Source organism: Doryrhamphus excisus, linkage group LG17 (genome assembly GCF_037039965.1).
Source record: "Doryrhamphus excisus strain RoL-2023G ecotype Guam linkage group LG17, RoL_Dexc_Guam_v1.1, whole genome shotgun sequence".
NCBI lineage: Eukaryota > Metazoa > Chordata > Actinopteri > Syngnathiformes > Syngnathidae > Doryrhamphus > Doryrhamphus excisus.
The window spans coordinates 14733858-14749304 of NC_136373.1; the positions used below are offsets into that span (position 1 = coordinate 14733858).

The window sequence follows — 15447 nt, forward strand, 5'->3', positions numbered from 1 at the left end:
AAAATATATATACACATCACTCAAATGAAGCATAGTTATAAATCTAAATTACATATATTGTAATGTAGGTGAGTTTGGTGGGTGGACTGCCCCCCCCAGCCCCCCACCCCCACCCCATGAACTTCCAGCCATGGGATTAAAGGTGTATTATTTATACGCACCGTGCACAACACAAGTCGCAGCGGCATGCAGCTTGTATCCGGTCGTGTTGTGTTGTGTTGTGTTGTGCTGTGCTGGGAGCAGAAACCGAGGGTCCAAATCCATGCACTGCAGAAAAAGACGGTATGTGTATAGTTCAATTCCCTAGTCTGATAGTCACGTTTTTATTTATTTATTGAATTATTGTAAGATGAAAAATGTTCACTCAGTTTAATGTATTGTTATTGGAAGGTTAAAAAATGTTTTTTTTTATAAAAATAAATTGATTGTTCTTATGATCACTTTTTTAAAAATGCATAATTAAATTTTCATAAATAATTTAAAAAATATTTGTATTTTTTTATAATTAAATGAAGGTTTGCATGATTGGATTTTACAATTTTAATGATTTCTAGAAATATTAGCAACAGGTGTATAAAGTGATGCAACACTTTTATTCATATTCCCACATGTGTATCACAATAAAAATTATAATAAAAATTATGTAAAATAAAATAAAATTATGTAAAAAAAATGTGAAATAAAAATAATGTATCACTATAAAAAAAAATCCTATTTTTTGGGGGGTTTTTTGCACGTGAAAGTAAAGTACCTGTAAGCTCATCCAAAAAAAAAAACCTCTTGTGTCCAATGGTGGAAACACAAGAATTAATCAGGCAGCCCATCTATCAGGCTGTGTAATAAAGGAAGCGACGTGGCCAAGCCAACATGATGTGATGAATAATCCCTGGTCGTTTTAATTAACTTTTCCCTGTCCTGTAATGACCAAGCTGGTCAACAGAGCCGGTCAATAAGCATGTTAATATCAAACAAATAAAAAAAAAAGTGCGGATGATTAAAAACCTCCTGCGTTATTAAATTTGAAATTCAAATGAAATGTATGCTTCCAGTACGGGGGGGGGGGGGGCTTGCATGCAAATGTATAATACGTATGGAGTCGACTTCTTCTTATTATTATTATTATTACGTAACAACACCTTCTTGCGTGGATTTAACCAAATGTCAGTGAACGAATTGATGAACCGGTTCGATTCTTAAAATCCGGTTTGATCGATTAGTTTCATAAATAAATCACAGTTATATTGCAGTTATTGCTCGGCTTTGAAATTTGGAGGCAGAAATAAAGCCAGTTCACCTTCCTCATAAAATGAATCATTCGCCTGTGAAATCATCTAGTGGGTTTTTTTTTAATCAAAATTGCCAAGATAATTGACTTCAATTATGGGAAAGTTATTTTTAATATATATATATATATATATAAATATATATGATTAGGATCAGAAAGGTCGGGAACAAAGCAGCTTTTGTATACACCGGCTAAGAGTTTGTGTATATTAAGTTATATTAAACAGGAAAATGCTTGCAAACAGGATAAAAATATATAATAACAAAAATAAAATAATAAAAAAATATATAAATTAATAATAAATTAATAATAATAAACTAATAATAAATAATAAATAAAAATAAATAGAAATTGGATTAAAAAGTACATTTCCTATTATTAAAATTGACAACTTTTTGTACTTTTTTTTAATTTATGGAAGGTGATGTTCAGTAAAAAATGTTCAATAACTACCCCCCCTCCCCCCACCACCACCATTCCTCCCTCCTTATTCACTCTCATTTAACTTTACCTTCCTTCCGCTGTCTTTTATTATGGAGGGGGCGGCTTACGTGGGGGTGGAGATCCCTGTCTATTGATGACCTCACGAAGGGCCGTGCGGCTAGCCGCGCGGCGCGCCGGAGCCCCTGATTGGATGCCCGTGTCACAGAGCCACTTCAAAGCCAAGAGAGGAGCCCACAACCGTGGAAGAATGGGCGGAACGCATCATTGTATTGCACACCTCTAAAAAAAAAAAAAAAAAAAAAAACACTGCTCGGATTCATAAATATAAAAAGATCCTCAGAGGAGGGCTGTGTTTTTTTGTGTGTGATGGCAACTTCACTTCTAGGGGTGAGTCTCCTAAAAAAAGGACTTTCTTACTGCTTCAATTAGTTCTTGTCACTGGCTGCTTCTCTCTGCGTGCGTGGAGGGGGATTCAACTTTAAAATCTGCGTGGAAAAGTTTGTTTAGCTTCTATTTTCATTTGATGGGATAGAAGTTGGTGCGCAAAAAGTATTTTGCTTGTAAAAGTTTATCCAGGTAGGAGGATCGAGATTAAGAGTTGTGTGTATTGGATGAAATGTTTTTTTATTATTCGCAGCGTGGAAAAAAAAAGTGAACCCCGGCCACTAACTTGCGTGTTTTCTGTCCCTCAAGGAGGAGCCGAGGTTGGGATCGACTCCTTTAGCCATGTTAGCGGCAACATGCAACAAAATCGGGAGTCCGAGCCCTTCGCCGTCTACCATTTCGGATAATTCCACGTCGTTCGGCAAAGGCTTCCACCCGTGGAAGAGAGCCGCAGCGAGCAGCTGCAGCCTGGGCTCCGGACTGTCCGGTTTCGGGGTGTCCCGAAACGGCTCGGGGATCTCGGACACCTTCGCCTCCAACGGCTCCACGGGCTCCAGCGCCTTTTCCCTCACGTCCGGCGCCTCGTCCGGGTCCCACTTTGGAAACGACTACTCCGTGTTCCAAGCCTCCGTGTCGAACAGCTCCCAGGAGTCGAGTCACCAGCCGGTGTTCATCTCCAAGGTGCACACGTCCGTGGACAGCCTGCAGGGCATCTATCCCAGGATGAGCGTGGCGCACCCGTACGAGTCCTGGTTCAAGTCCTCTCATCCCGGTATCCCCGCGGGAGAGGTGGGAACCACAGGGGCATCCGCTTGGTGGGACGTGGGGGCCGGGTGGATTGACGTGCAAAACCCGAACGGAGCATCCCTACATTCCGGCGGACTCCAGACGTCCTTGCATTCTCCTCTGGGCGGATATAATTCTGATTATTCCACTTTAAGCCACTCGGCCTTTAGTTCGAATCCCTCTCCTCACCTGTTGACCACCGGCCAGCACCTGATGGACGGTTTCAAACCGGTTCTCTCCTCTTACCCGGACACAAGCCCCTCTCCGTTGACAGGTGCAGGGGGCACCATGCTCTCAGGGGGTCCGCCCTCCACTTTAGCGGGGTCTCCGAGGTCATCCGCCAGGCGCTACTCCGGCAGAGCTACCTGCGACTGTCCCAACTGCCAGGAGGCGGAGAGACTCGGACCGGCCGGCGCCAGCCTCCGGAGGAAGGGCCTCCACAGCTGCCACATCCCCGGCTGCGGGAAAGTGTACGGCAAAACGTCGCACCTCAAGGCGCACTTGCGGTGGCACACCGGCGAGAGACCGTTCGTGTGCAACTGGCTCTTTTGCGGCAAGAGGTTCACGCGCTCGGACGAGCTCCAGCGACACTTGCGCACTCACACCGGGGAGAAGAGGTTCGCCTGCCCGGTGTGCAACAAGAGGTTCATGCGGAGCGATCACCTGAGTAAGCACGTAAAGACTCACAGCGCCGGGGGGTCCGCCGGTTCAGGCTCCGGGGGCAGCGGAGGCAAGAGAGGGAGCGATACCGACAGCGAGCACAGCGCGCCGGGGAGCCCGCCGTGCCACTCCCCGGACCTGTTGCACCCGGCGGAGACGAGCCAGGGTGTCGGCATGAACGGCCTGTAAACTCCGGAAAGCGTGTGAACCCCCGAGAAATACAAGTTTGGTAAGAAAAATGGCGGCGGACATACTGTACTGTATGCATATAAAGGCTCCATGATGAGTGTCTACTATACATTTCTCAATAAGGACATACAGTGGATGCACTTTTCTTATCATATGCATCATTTTCATTGGGGTGTCACGTGACATTTTTTTCCAAATATAATAAATGTGTCCTATATACATTTTGTCAACAACAGGGATTTTTATTTGTAAAGGATATCAGTGTATGCATAAAGGCTCCACTCATTGATAAAATAGGCTTGTGATTTTTTTTAAAGGTACAGTACACCCATTATTTATGTCATTTAATAACTTTAATAATTTTACAGTTAGGGTTATTTTACTCCATAAATTCGTTTGGTTGAAGAAATATGTCCATAACAGTGGACATATTTTATTCATGTTCATTCAGAAAACAGGCCTGTACTGTTATATTTTTTTGGTAAGGATTTACAGTGTTTTCATAATACATAACGCATCATGTTATTTTGATATAAAGAAAAAGAGGTCATGCTGTTGCTGTTCCACAATAGAAATAATTCCTGTAGGTGTAAAAGTGGTCAAAAGTTGTAAGAGCACTACAAAAAAAAAAAAAAAAAAAAAAAAAAAAGGGCACCATTTGTTGGTATTTTTTTGGAATATTATACAGTTCATAGGAGAACGAACTCTGGCACTTTATTACCGAGCAATGGAGATGTATGGACGGATGGATGGATGGATGATGGACACTCGGTATATGGAATAAATGGAGTCAAATGATAAGATGCTTTTTGTTATGGACGTGATCATGTTGGATCACACACACACACACACACACACACACACACACACTTTCTGTCCAGTCCACAAGTTGGTATAGTTTTCTGATATTACGGCAAAAAATGTTCTGTAAATATTAAAACGTGTAGCTTAGAATATACGCCCTAATGTCAAAAAAAAAGTGAGTAATGTATTTGTCCAGGAGACGATTTTTTTGTATAGCTATTTCTAGTTGTATATGGACTCTAGTAAATATTTGAAAATATACGGAGATGTACTTTTTTTTTTGTTGCTTTGACATGATATGAAAACGTATTTGTGGGGGAGTTCTATATTTAACCACGACTTTTCTTGTATGTAGGGGTCTATATCATTAGGCGCACTTTTTGAATTTATTTGTAAACTTTGGAAATGAGTTACTGTTTACCTGCTGTTGTTATAATTTTTTTTATTTTATTTAAGTAAGCATGTTGTAAAGTGATTTTAATTTTACAATGATATCTTTTTTTTTTGTTTTGTTTTGTTTTGTTTCCTCCTCATGAGAATGGCTTTTTATGTGAGCCACTCAATAAAGTCACTATGGACTCAAACTCAAATTTGTTGGGTCGGTTAAACATTTTTTATTTTTTTTTATTTTTTTGCTGATGATAAAGATGTTATTTCAGTGTAAGGAATTTATGGCATTTTTAGAGTTTTATGTGAAGGCCATCAACTGGGCCTTCTTTGAAAATGATCATTCATTGAATTAAATCAAGTATGAAGGGTAATACATATAATAAAATACAATATTGCAATTTAGGATAGAATTAAGTTTTTTTTTTATTATGAAGGTGTTTTTTTCCTGTTGAACGTGAACGTTCCTTCAAGGATGAGCTCATTGCCAACTTTTCCATTATATTTTACATATTACCCAATGTGATATAATTTGGAATAATGTCATATAATAGTTATTTTGTTCATTTTTGATACATACACACATTGTTGTGATGATTTTTAACAAATATTTCCAAAAGTGGGGAATTTTGGGGGTGTTTAACTTTAATATTTCTAAAGCCTTTTATTGACTGATATGACCTGTAGAAGTGGAGATTTTTTATTATTTTTTTTGCACTATAACTATAGAAGAAAGTGTTCTATTGGAAATCATGTTCATCATTTCACAGCAATCAAGTCAAATCGATGAAGTTTTGCGGAAAATCTACAAAAATAGCATCAAAATGTTTTCTCCCAGACTGGAAACGATCAAGATATGTGTTAAATATGTATTTTTATTTGCACAAAATTATTTTTTATTGGATCATTTGAAGCTCTCGGAGAACAAACCGTAAACTTTGGTGAGGCTCGGTTTCAACATATACTGCACAACCTCTCAGCGCCCTCTAGTGTTCAAATATTACACTGGCATCCATGTTAAGCAAAAAAAAAACTCCTTGAATACTTTAAAATGATATCTATGCAATATCTATTTCCCCCAGTTTTAATGAAAGAGTTTCCAATTTTGCTCCTGTTCAGCACTTTGGACAGTGACTTTTAAACAATTCTATATATAAATAAAGTTATAATGACCTTGTGTGCAATACTTACATAAGAACTTGGGGTTTCTTCCTGGCCTTTGCTTGAAGGTGCAGCGAATACATCTGCAAGACACACCTGAGAATAACAAAACATCATTAGTACAATTAGCACTCTCACATTTAAGTTACATTCACACCAAAGTGAATGGTCTGCAAATGCATCACAGTTGTGGCTGTATGTAACCTCTTGTTCAATTTACTCCACACCATGACAGTAATTGCATTTGAAGTATCTTGAATAGCGGCTTTGCGGCCACTTCACTTGAACGGAAGAGGAGAAACACGATATATATAAGAGAGCCGAGCTTGACCATCATGGATGAAGAACAGAAAGAGGCCACACTGACTTGACCAACTGTAATAAGAAAGTGCAATCCCTTCACACTTGTGTTGAAATTCAATCAAGTCAACAGAAGAAAATCAGACTTGTTGCCACACTTGTGATAAATGGACTCTGTTTTGTGGTTAAAGCGACCAAGAGCAGTACCACTGGATGGAGTGTCAATCAAAACAAGTCGCACCAACTCTGACAAGGTTGCAGTTTTTGAAATTTTTAGTACATATTGTGACATGCGGTGCCTCAGCAGTCAAAATCATGAGTGAAAAAAACCCAAATAATGAAATATCAGCTTGTATCAAAATAAAAGTGTGCTTATTAGCTTGAAAACAGCCATTCGAACTGAAGGGTAGAGAAACGGCGCCACTCAGTGGCTAAAATATGTAATGACATCATTATCACACATTAGTATACATCACTAAAAAGCTAGCTTCAGAAGTATATGACATTTTAGTTTATGGAATTTATTTTTAAAGATAAAAACCGACACAATAGTCCAAAAATAAAGGCTTATAATGACTTATAATAGATTTTGTACTTGTACTCATAGCTTAATCAACAAAATACTGTACAAATGACGTATTAACGGAAGCAGGACGTGAACACAGCATAATAATGGCAATAGCATTGCGGGCCTACCGCCAAATGTCAGCAAGGTACCGGAAGCGGAATGTCAATATGAGCCTTCAAAATAAAAGACAATATTAATGTTTGCTATCAACAAAAATGCACCTATAAGTGTTACGAATTTGCCTTTATTTAAATAAAACTGCTTTGTTGCTGCATTTTGCGGGGGAAGTGACAGAAGAATTCAAATGTTTAATGTTTAAATACAAAATGATTAGATGTTTAGGTCATACAGTGAGTAGCAGTATAGTAGCAACTGTTTCATGAAACAACCTTCAGGGTAAATGGTTAATCAGCTGACATGACATCAGTCCTTGATGTGATTAACTCCAGTTAACCTCTCTGATAGCTTAAGTTTGATCAGCTAACACTGCTCTTCAGCCAAAAGGTAAAATCAATAAGCCATGGTAGAGGCTACTAGATTAGCACTCTTTGTTTCGTTGTATTTTCTTGTAAACGTAAAATATAAGCCAATTATTAGTTTCTTTCTTCTTTTATTGCCAGATAAATTTACTTTTTGCCATCCAAATCCCTCACGCTACTGCTTATCTTTCTGGGGTCGAAACCGCCGCTCGGTTTCAGGTGTCGTAACCGCTCGTGCGTAAACACAGAAGTGCATTGTGGGAGTTGTAGTGTCTTATCGTAACTAGCCATAGCCCCTCCTCCCAGCCGAGTTGCTCTGCCCCACTTCAAACAATGCGCGGAGGCGGATGAGCGTCTGTCTCCTTTACTGACGGTGTGAGTGGACAAACCTACAAAACATCCCCAATGAAGACGGTGAGAGCTGGTTTTTATTCGATTCCATCATTTTTGTACACTTATTGTCACCACCGGAAGCGCCGGTTTAGCTAACGCGTCATTAATGTGTAACCAGTGCACACACACACCTGTTGTGACAGTGATACCCACGTCAGTGTAGCTCAGCTTATCTTTACATTGACTACATCTGTGCTGCTCTGATTTCAACTATGATGATATCATGTATTATTCAAGTGTGTTACTATTAAAAGTATCAGATTTTAGTATTTTTTTTTTGTAAACTAGAGAGTCACAGTAGTACTTTGTATCACAACAAGATTGGCACAGAGAAGTGTTTCATAAGCCTGACAAGACGAACCTGTTTTTGTGCACTGGTGTAAAAAAAAGAAAGCACATTATCAATGACTGAATCACTGTGACAGGTCATGAATGGGGTTTGAACCTAACAAGTGACAGATTGAAGGCTCGGGCTACTATTCCGTGTGAGCACCGTTTTTCCATGCAAGACACACAAAAGGTTCACTGTATTGAAAAACAAACGCTTTTGACGCAACAATAACTTGAACAGTGGATTATAATGGCGGTGGTTTGTTGTTGCCATATGTAAACAGTCTTAGAAATTGGGTATTGTAGGGTCATAGCTCCGAGGATTATAGTACTATTGTGACTAATGATGATTATTTCTACAAATTAGAAGTATAAGACATTATATTATGTTGATTGCTATTTATTTACTAGTTTTGTATCTGCCAGCCAATCACAGGGCACATATAGACAAACAACCATTCACACTCACATTCATACCTATGGACAATTTGGAGTCGCTAATTAACCTAGCATGTTTTTGGAATGTGGGAGGAAACCGGAGTACCCGGAGAAAACCCACGCATCCACGCATACACGTGGAAAACTACACACAGAGATGACTGAGAGTGGGATTGAACTCGGGTCTCCTAGCTGTGAGGCCTGCGCGCTAACCACACCGTGCAGCCCCACTTCAATAATATGTGTCACGCAAATTTTGGGATCGTGGGGGATGCTGGAGCCTATCCCAGCTGTCTTCGGGCAAGAGGCGGGGTACACCCTGGACTGGTGGCCAGCCAATCACAGGGCACATATAGACAAACAACCATTCACACTCACATTCATACCTATGGACAATTTGGAATCGCTAATTAACCTAGCATGTTTTTGGAATGTGGGAGAAAAAATGCAAACTGGTTCAATTCCACCCTGCCCTCCGGTTTCCTGCCACATTCCAAAAACATGCTAGGTTAATAGGCGACTCCAAATTGTCCATAGGTATGAATGCGAGTGTGAATGGTTGTTTGTCTATATGTGCCCTGTGATTGGCTGGCCACCAGTCCAGGGTGTACCACGCCTCTCGCCCGAAGACAGCTGGGATGGGCTCCAGCACCCCTCGCGACCCTCGTGAGAAAAAAGCGGTAGAAAATGAATGAATGAATTAATTTTTAATGACATTAAATTGGCCCCCCAAATGGTTTTTGGAATTGAACCGAATACTGTGGGTGAAATATGACAACCAGCTCTTTGCATCATGATGCAGGGCAAAAATAACCATTATAAACATTGTTGAATTATTACTTGTGACGCACAATCATGGGAGGCAAAAAAAATTAAACTAAATAAAAACTAAATAAAACTAAATAAAATAAAAACTAAATAAATGTTGTCTGTCCATGGAACTGTTATTAATGTATTTTCTGTATGTCATTTTTAACACGTTCTTAAGTAAAAATCACTGAAGTTGCACATTTCATGAACCCCACGGCACGACACTGCCACCCAGATAGCTCTTTGATGAATGAATAATAAGCCATAGTCAACTACATAACTGCAATTATTACTTCATTAAAAAGTGATAAACAGTGCCGTCAATGCTGCTTGTCTGTTTCTCTTTCAGAACTTCGGGAAGACGTTTAAGATGATTTCCTGTCGTCTTTAGCATTTACAGTTGAAAATATGGCAACTGGAAGAGAAACCTGCTTCCCTCATAAGGGAAGTCTGGTTCGAAGCAGGTCGGAGGGTACGCTGATTGATCTGGATGAAAACACATTGTGTGGTGAAATTCCGAAAGGTAAAAATAATCTTTAAAAATTGTAAGCAATACAATTTAACATGGTTTATTACGCAGTTACTGATAAATGTATGACTTCTTTAATAGGTGGAAACGTGTCTCAGGGGATACAGAACTATGACAAGTCAACAAAAAACCCCTTTTGGAACAAACTGTCTGGATCTAATCCTTTCTTAGATGATATTGTCCATAACAACACGGAAAAGCTTATTTCCAACACTTCCAAGACATTCCCAAGGACTGTAAAACTGGAAACAGACAACGCAGACAACATTAGCACATCCTCGGATGAGGGCAATATGGGAAGCTTTCTGGAAAAGAAAAATAAAGCCAACAACAGATCTGGGAGATGGAGGAGCGCCACTGACATTCTGGAGGAATTTGAACGAAAGGTACCAAAGAGGGTGAACAGCTTCAAACCACCCCAGCCCGTCCTAAATCCTGATTTCGAGTGGCTAAAAAATGACAGAGAAGCCTATAAAATGGCTTGGCTGAGCCACAGGCAGTTAACCCGTTCGTGCTTGGACCTGAACCTGATGAGCCAAAGTCCTGGATGGGCTCAGACTCAAGCGACAGATTTTCAAGTCATCTGCAAGATCGGCCATTCCGGAGGCTCGGTTCGGCTGCCAGACTCTGAAATCAGTATTCATTTCCCAGAGGGACATGTTCCTCAAGGTGAAGTACAGGAAGTAACACTGAAAGCGATGCTAGAACCCCCTCCTGGACTCAACAACAACTACACAACCACAATGAGTCCACTTCTGGAAGTGGTGCTTAGTAATATCAACACAAAGGGTATGATTTCCCTAAGGATTAAGTTATCCGGAGAGGTGCGGAGTGACCCCTTAAGCCAGGTTATGACCACCGTGATTGGACTTTTGTCTAGCAAACGAGAAGGACCTTATATCAGCGTAGACGACTGCCATGTTTTAAAAAACACGATGCACATGAAACTCCAGCACTTGAAGACGCATTTTTACGTGATAGCAGTCGCTGAAGCCTCCGCTATCCAGTCTCCGGCGACATCGGTCTGGGATTACCTTCACCGCCAAATCACGGTTGCCGTTTACGGCCCCAGGTACATCCATCCGTCTTTTAAGGTTGTAATAGTGGTGTGCTGTCACGAGGACGTACCGCCGAAGCTTCCCTTTTCGGATATCTGCAGAGGAAACAAGCATCTGCCTCCACTGGTGCTGCAGCTCTGGGGAATGCATCGCTTTGGAACCGACAACCTGCGTGACCTGTTTATCACCGTTAGCCTCGTAGGCTCCAAATTTCAAATCCAACATGAGGACAAAGTGAAAGAAGTCAGGCAAAGTCAACTGAAAATCGGCTCGGTTTTGCATCTACCGGTTGGCTTATTGTGCAAAAACAGCAAAGACATGACGTCTTTTCAGGCGGAGCTGCAAGTGGCGGAGTCCAACTCTTTAAATGTTACTCAATTCCGGGTCTCTTCTCCTGCTGTGGCACCGGTACGATGTGAAAAACGACTTTCAAAGCAAATAAGTAGAAAAAGAGAAGCTGAAATATCTGGAAATTCCCATATTCCCGAGGAACAAATTCCAGATCTACCCAAATTTAATGACAGACCTGTGAACCTAAAATGGTACGGCGTGGCCCTGAAGTCAGTTCTCCGTCAACCACGTGTGGATTACCTACTGGAGTACTTCAAGGGGGATACAGTGGCTCTCCTATCCAAGCAGACCGTTAGATCCGTGGGGAATTCAAGAGGAAAGGAATGGTACATTGGATTCCTCCGAGGCAGGACTGGTTTAGTCCACTGCAAAAACATCAAGCTCATTACGTCCGATCAAGTCATTGACTTTACCGGCATTCACGTGACCACAGAGACGCTCCTGGACAACATGACAATGCCTTTTAAGAAGCTTACGTATATGTACTCCGCTATCCAGACGCTGGTCACAGAACACGTGACTAGCTGGAGAAGTTTTGCAGACGCTTTAGGTTATAAGAATCTATCGCTGGACACCATCACTCGTAGGTTTGCTGAAACAGAATCTGATAAGGTGGCATGCGTCTTGGAAAAGCTGAAGGAAGACTGCCATGCCGAAAAAAGCGGGAAGAAATTCCTTCACGAGCTCATGGTTGTAAGTAGATAAATGACTCATGCTTGAAGAACACCTTTTTGTAATGGTAATGATATTATTTCATTTGAACATGTATCAGATTACAATTGAATGCATCACATAATCAGTTCACAGTTCCACATGTACAAAAGGAGTAGGAAGAAGCAAAGCTTATTAAATCCTACCCCTCCATCTGGTACTTTTACAATCAGTAACTGTTACATTTGTTCACTTCCTGCTTTCCTAATATAGTTTAAGGGTTTTTTTTGTCACGTACCGAAGTAGGAGGTGATATGACCATTCTAATATAATATAATGATGATGATATGATTCTATATAATATAATTTAATGCTATATAATTTAATTTTATTCTATATAATTTAATATATATATTTTCATAAAATGTATTTATTTTTTGTAATTTTTTATTTATTTTGTCATGTACCGAAGTACGAGGTGATATGACCATTCTAATATAATATAATGATGATGATATGATTCTATACAATATAATATAATTTAAATCTATATAATACAATTTAATATATATATTTTTTTCATAAAATGTATTTATTTTTTGTAATTTTTTATTTATTTTTGTCACGTACCGAAGTACGAGGTGATATGACCATTCTAATATGATGGATGATATGATTCTATACAATATAATGATGATGATATGATTCTATACAATATAATATAATTCTATATAATTTAATTTTATTCAATATAATTTTATTCTATATAATTTAATTTTTTTTTTTCATAAAATGTATTTATTTTTTTGTAATTTATTTATTTTTCTCATGCTATGGCTTTTTAACGTCGTCCTAGCATAGAAGTGTTTCAAATGTAGTTCTTCCCTGAGATCATATTTCTCCTCTCTTGTAGAGAAGTATTGGATGGCATTTTTAGCTAATTGGTTATTTTTAGCCTTATGCATTATTTTATCTGTTTGAAGATGAACTATATCAGCAAGTTTAAGTAATTGTGATTTTAGAAATAAGGAGTTAGTATGTTCTCTGTAGGCGGCATTATGAATTATCCTTACTGACCTTTTTTGCAGTAAATTTAGCGAGTGAAGATTTTGTTGTCAAACAAGACTTCATACAAACTCTTCCTACATACCAAGTCTTGTATCGCTAGCTTATTGTTTGTTTCTGTCTTTCAAGGGCCTGTTAAAGATGGACAGCATCTATCTTGTGGCCCAGCTGATTCAGAATACAGTCATCCTATCCACTGCTGTGGAGCTGGGGATTCGATGGCGGGAACTTGCTGAAAAAGTGGGAAAACTGACCAGCGCTCAGATAGCTGCCTATGAGGCGCCACACAGAGGGAAGACTGGAGAAGTTGGGCCTCAGGTTAGTTGGTCTAGTCGTTTTAAAATGTTTTCTTTGAAAATTATGAAGAGTCAACAGACAACATGACTTCCAGTTTCTGTTTCCGTGTAGTAGGAAGCTAATCGGATGCGAAGGATATCGTCATTAAAAATACATTAAGAAAACAATTGGACTCACACTAGCCGTTTTTGACTGATTTTTCCAAGTTCACAGAATATTGTTTTGTAAGGCTATATAAATATGGAACATACCAATAGAAAGATTGGACTCATGTTTCCGTTTTGACTTTTTTTCCCATCTTTAGTATTCAGCAGAACGTAAACGTAAAAACGTAAAATTTCAGTTTTAAACAAACAAAGCAGGGCTGCACAGTGGTCGAGTGGTTAGCGCGCGGGCCTCACAGCTAGGGGACCTGAGTTCAATCCCACCCTCGGCCATCTCTGCCATCTCCTCCCACATTCCAAAAACATGCTAGGTTAATTAGCGACTCCAAATTGTCTATAGGTATGAATGTGAGTGTGAATGGTTGTTTGTCTATATGTGCCCTATGATTGGCTGGCCACCAGTCCAGGGTGTACCCCGGACTGGCCTCTTGCCCAAAGACAGCTGGGATAGGCTCCAGCACCCCCCACGACCCTCATGAGGACAAGTAGTAGAAAATTAATGAATGATATTGATTTTTTTTTTTAGGCACAACTAAACCTTCCTGCTAGCTTGACTTTGACGTTCTCCGATTTTGGATCAACTTTTGCTAGAAAAGTCATTCCTTCTTTCATTTATTTTCTTTACCGCTTGTGCTCATTAGGGTCGCATGCCAACCACTAAGTTGTGCCAAGTAACTTCACTCTGACTGAGTCACAGCTTTTCTTCCTATCACTCACATGCACACAGACTAGTGACTTGGACTGATGAAGCCACAACAATTGTTGAGGAGCTAATAAATGTATCCTTTATAGTATGTACTCGAACATATATTTGGTCACTACGGTACATTAGTGGCCTTTGAGCGTGGTGCATGCTGGGAAATGGTGTCATTATGACGGTTGGTGCTTAAAATTGACTACACGTTACAATAAATCTGTTGATTTCTTCTCAACGCATTGCCTTAAACGTTTACGACCGTCTGTTTCAGTTAATGTGGAAACCTGCCTACGACTTCCTGTTCTCCTGGAGTCAGCGTTACGGATCCGGTTACAAAGACATGATTCAGGATCTCCACCTGATTCTAGATAAGATGAAGAACCCCGTCGCCAGACAGTGGAGACAGCTGACCGGCGCTCTCATCACGGTGAATTGCCTCGATGTCTTTCGGGCCTCGGCATTCCCAAAGACCTAAGAAAAATGTTGGTGCACTTCCATGGGAAATAAGCATAAGTGTTTTTAAGATGGGACTGAAGTCTTTCTTCTAAACTGCAGCTGTGAGATCTGAGAAATGAATGATGAAGGTAGTCATTACTTCTTAATTAATGCATTATATTTTGCTACTCAAATGTACTTTGTAGACAATTTGAGCCTTTTTAATAATAGAAGTCAACACCAAAAAAAATGTGAAAAACTAATCATGTTGCTGATAAACTGACTGCCTTCAACTTTTATACACTATTTTCCTAAAAGCTCTTGTAAAATGACAATTTACTGATTTTTTTTTAATTGTAATGAAATATATTGGACTGATATTTTATTATTTTATAGACATGGTAAATTATTTTATACTTCACTGTAATATGGATCGTTGTTTAGAGTGGTGCCATACAAGTTTGTAATGTTCTATACTGAATTGAAGTGTTATATTTAGTACATATATGAACTGTAATAAATAATGTGGTTTGAAATTGAGAAAGTATCGTTGAAACGAATGACGTCTGACTGAGATTTTTCTCACATTTGTCTTTGCTAACAGTGTTTTTTTTTTTTTTTCGTGTTTCAGACAATGCTGAACACTTTGAATTTACTTAAGCTGAATAAAGACGCCTGAGGCTAACATAAATAGATCTGGAATGTATAGAGGGCTACATTACAGAGCCAACTGATTCAATCTCCAAAAGTTCAATCCCAGACACCCTGGTGCCACAAGCATC

At 39.6% G+C, this 15447-nt stretch overlaps 2 protein-coding genes across 2 annotated transcripts; both read left to right on the forward strand.

Moving 5' to 3' along the window:
* Nucleotides 1-2034: 2034 nt before the first annotated feature.
* Nucleotides 2035-5521, forward strand: sp8b (sp8 transcription factor b). The gene is made up of 2 exons (XM_058084088.2): nt 2035-2116; nt 2423-5521. The coding sequence occupies exons 1-2, from the start codon at nt 2096-2098 to the stop codon at nt 3746-3748; spliced, it is 1347 nt and encodes a 448-aa protein (XP_057940071.2). The 5' UTR covers nt 2035-2095; the 3' UTR covers nt 3749-5521.
* A 2229-nt stretch (nt 5522-7750) lies between these two features.
* On the forward strand, nt 7751-15201 carry macc1 (MET transcriptional regulator MACC1). Its single transcript, XM_058084087.2, has 5 exons — nt 7751-7861; nt 9768-9941; nt 10029-12049; nt 13202-13390; nt 14502-15201. The coding sequence occupies exons 2-5, from the start codon at nt 9827-9829 to the stop codon at nt 14703-14705; spliced, it is 2529 nt and encodes an 842-aa protein (XP_057940070.2). The 5' UTR covers nt 7751-7861; nt 9768-9826; the 3' UTR covers nt 14706-15201.
* Nucleotides 15202-15447: the final 246 nt, after the last annotated feature.

Coding starts and splice junctions, on each gene's coding strand:
- sp8b (XM_058084088.2), top strand. CDS start 2,096: ATGGCAACTTCACTTCTAGGG. Junction 2,117..2,422: donor TGGCAACTTCACTTCTAGGG/GTGAGTCTCCTA, acceptor CTGTCCCTCAAG/GAGGAGCCGAGGTTGGGATC.
- macc1 (XM_058084087.2), top strand. CDS start 9,827: ATGGCAACTGGAAGAGAAACCTGCTTCCCTCATAAGGGAAGTCTGGTT. Junction 12,050..13,201: donor TCCTTCACGAGCTCATGGTT/GTAAGTAGATAA, acceptor CTGTCTTTCAAG/GGCCTGTTAAAGATGGACAG. Junction 13,391..14,501: donor CTGGAGAAGTTGGGCCTCAG/GTTAGTTGGTCT, acceptor CGTCTGTTTCAG/TTAATGTGGAAACCTGCCTA.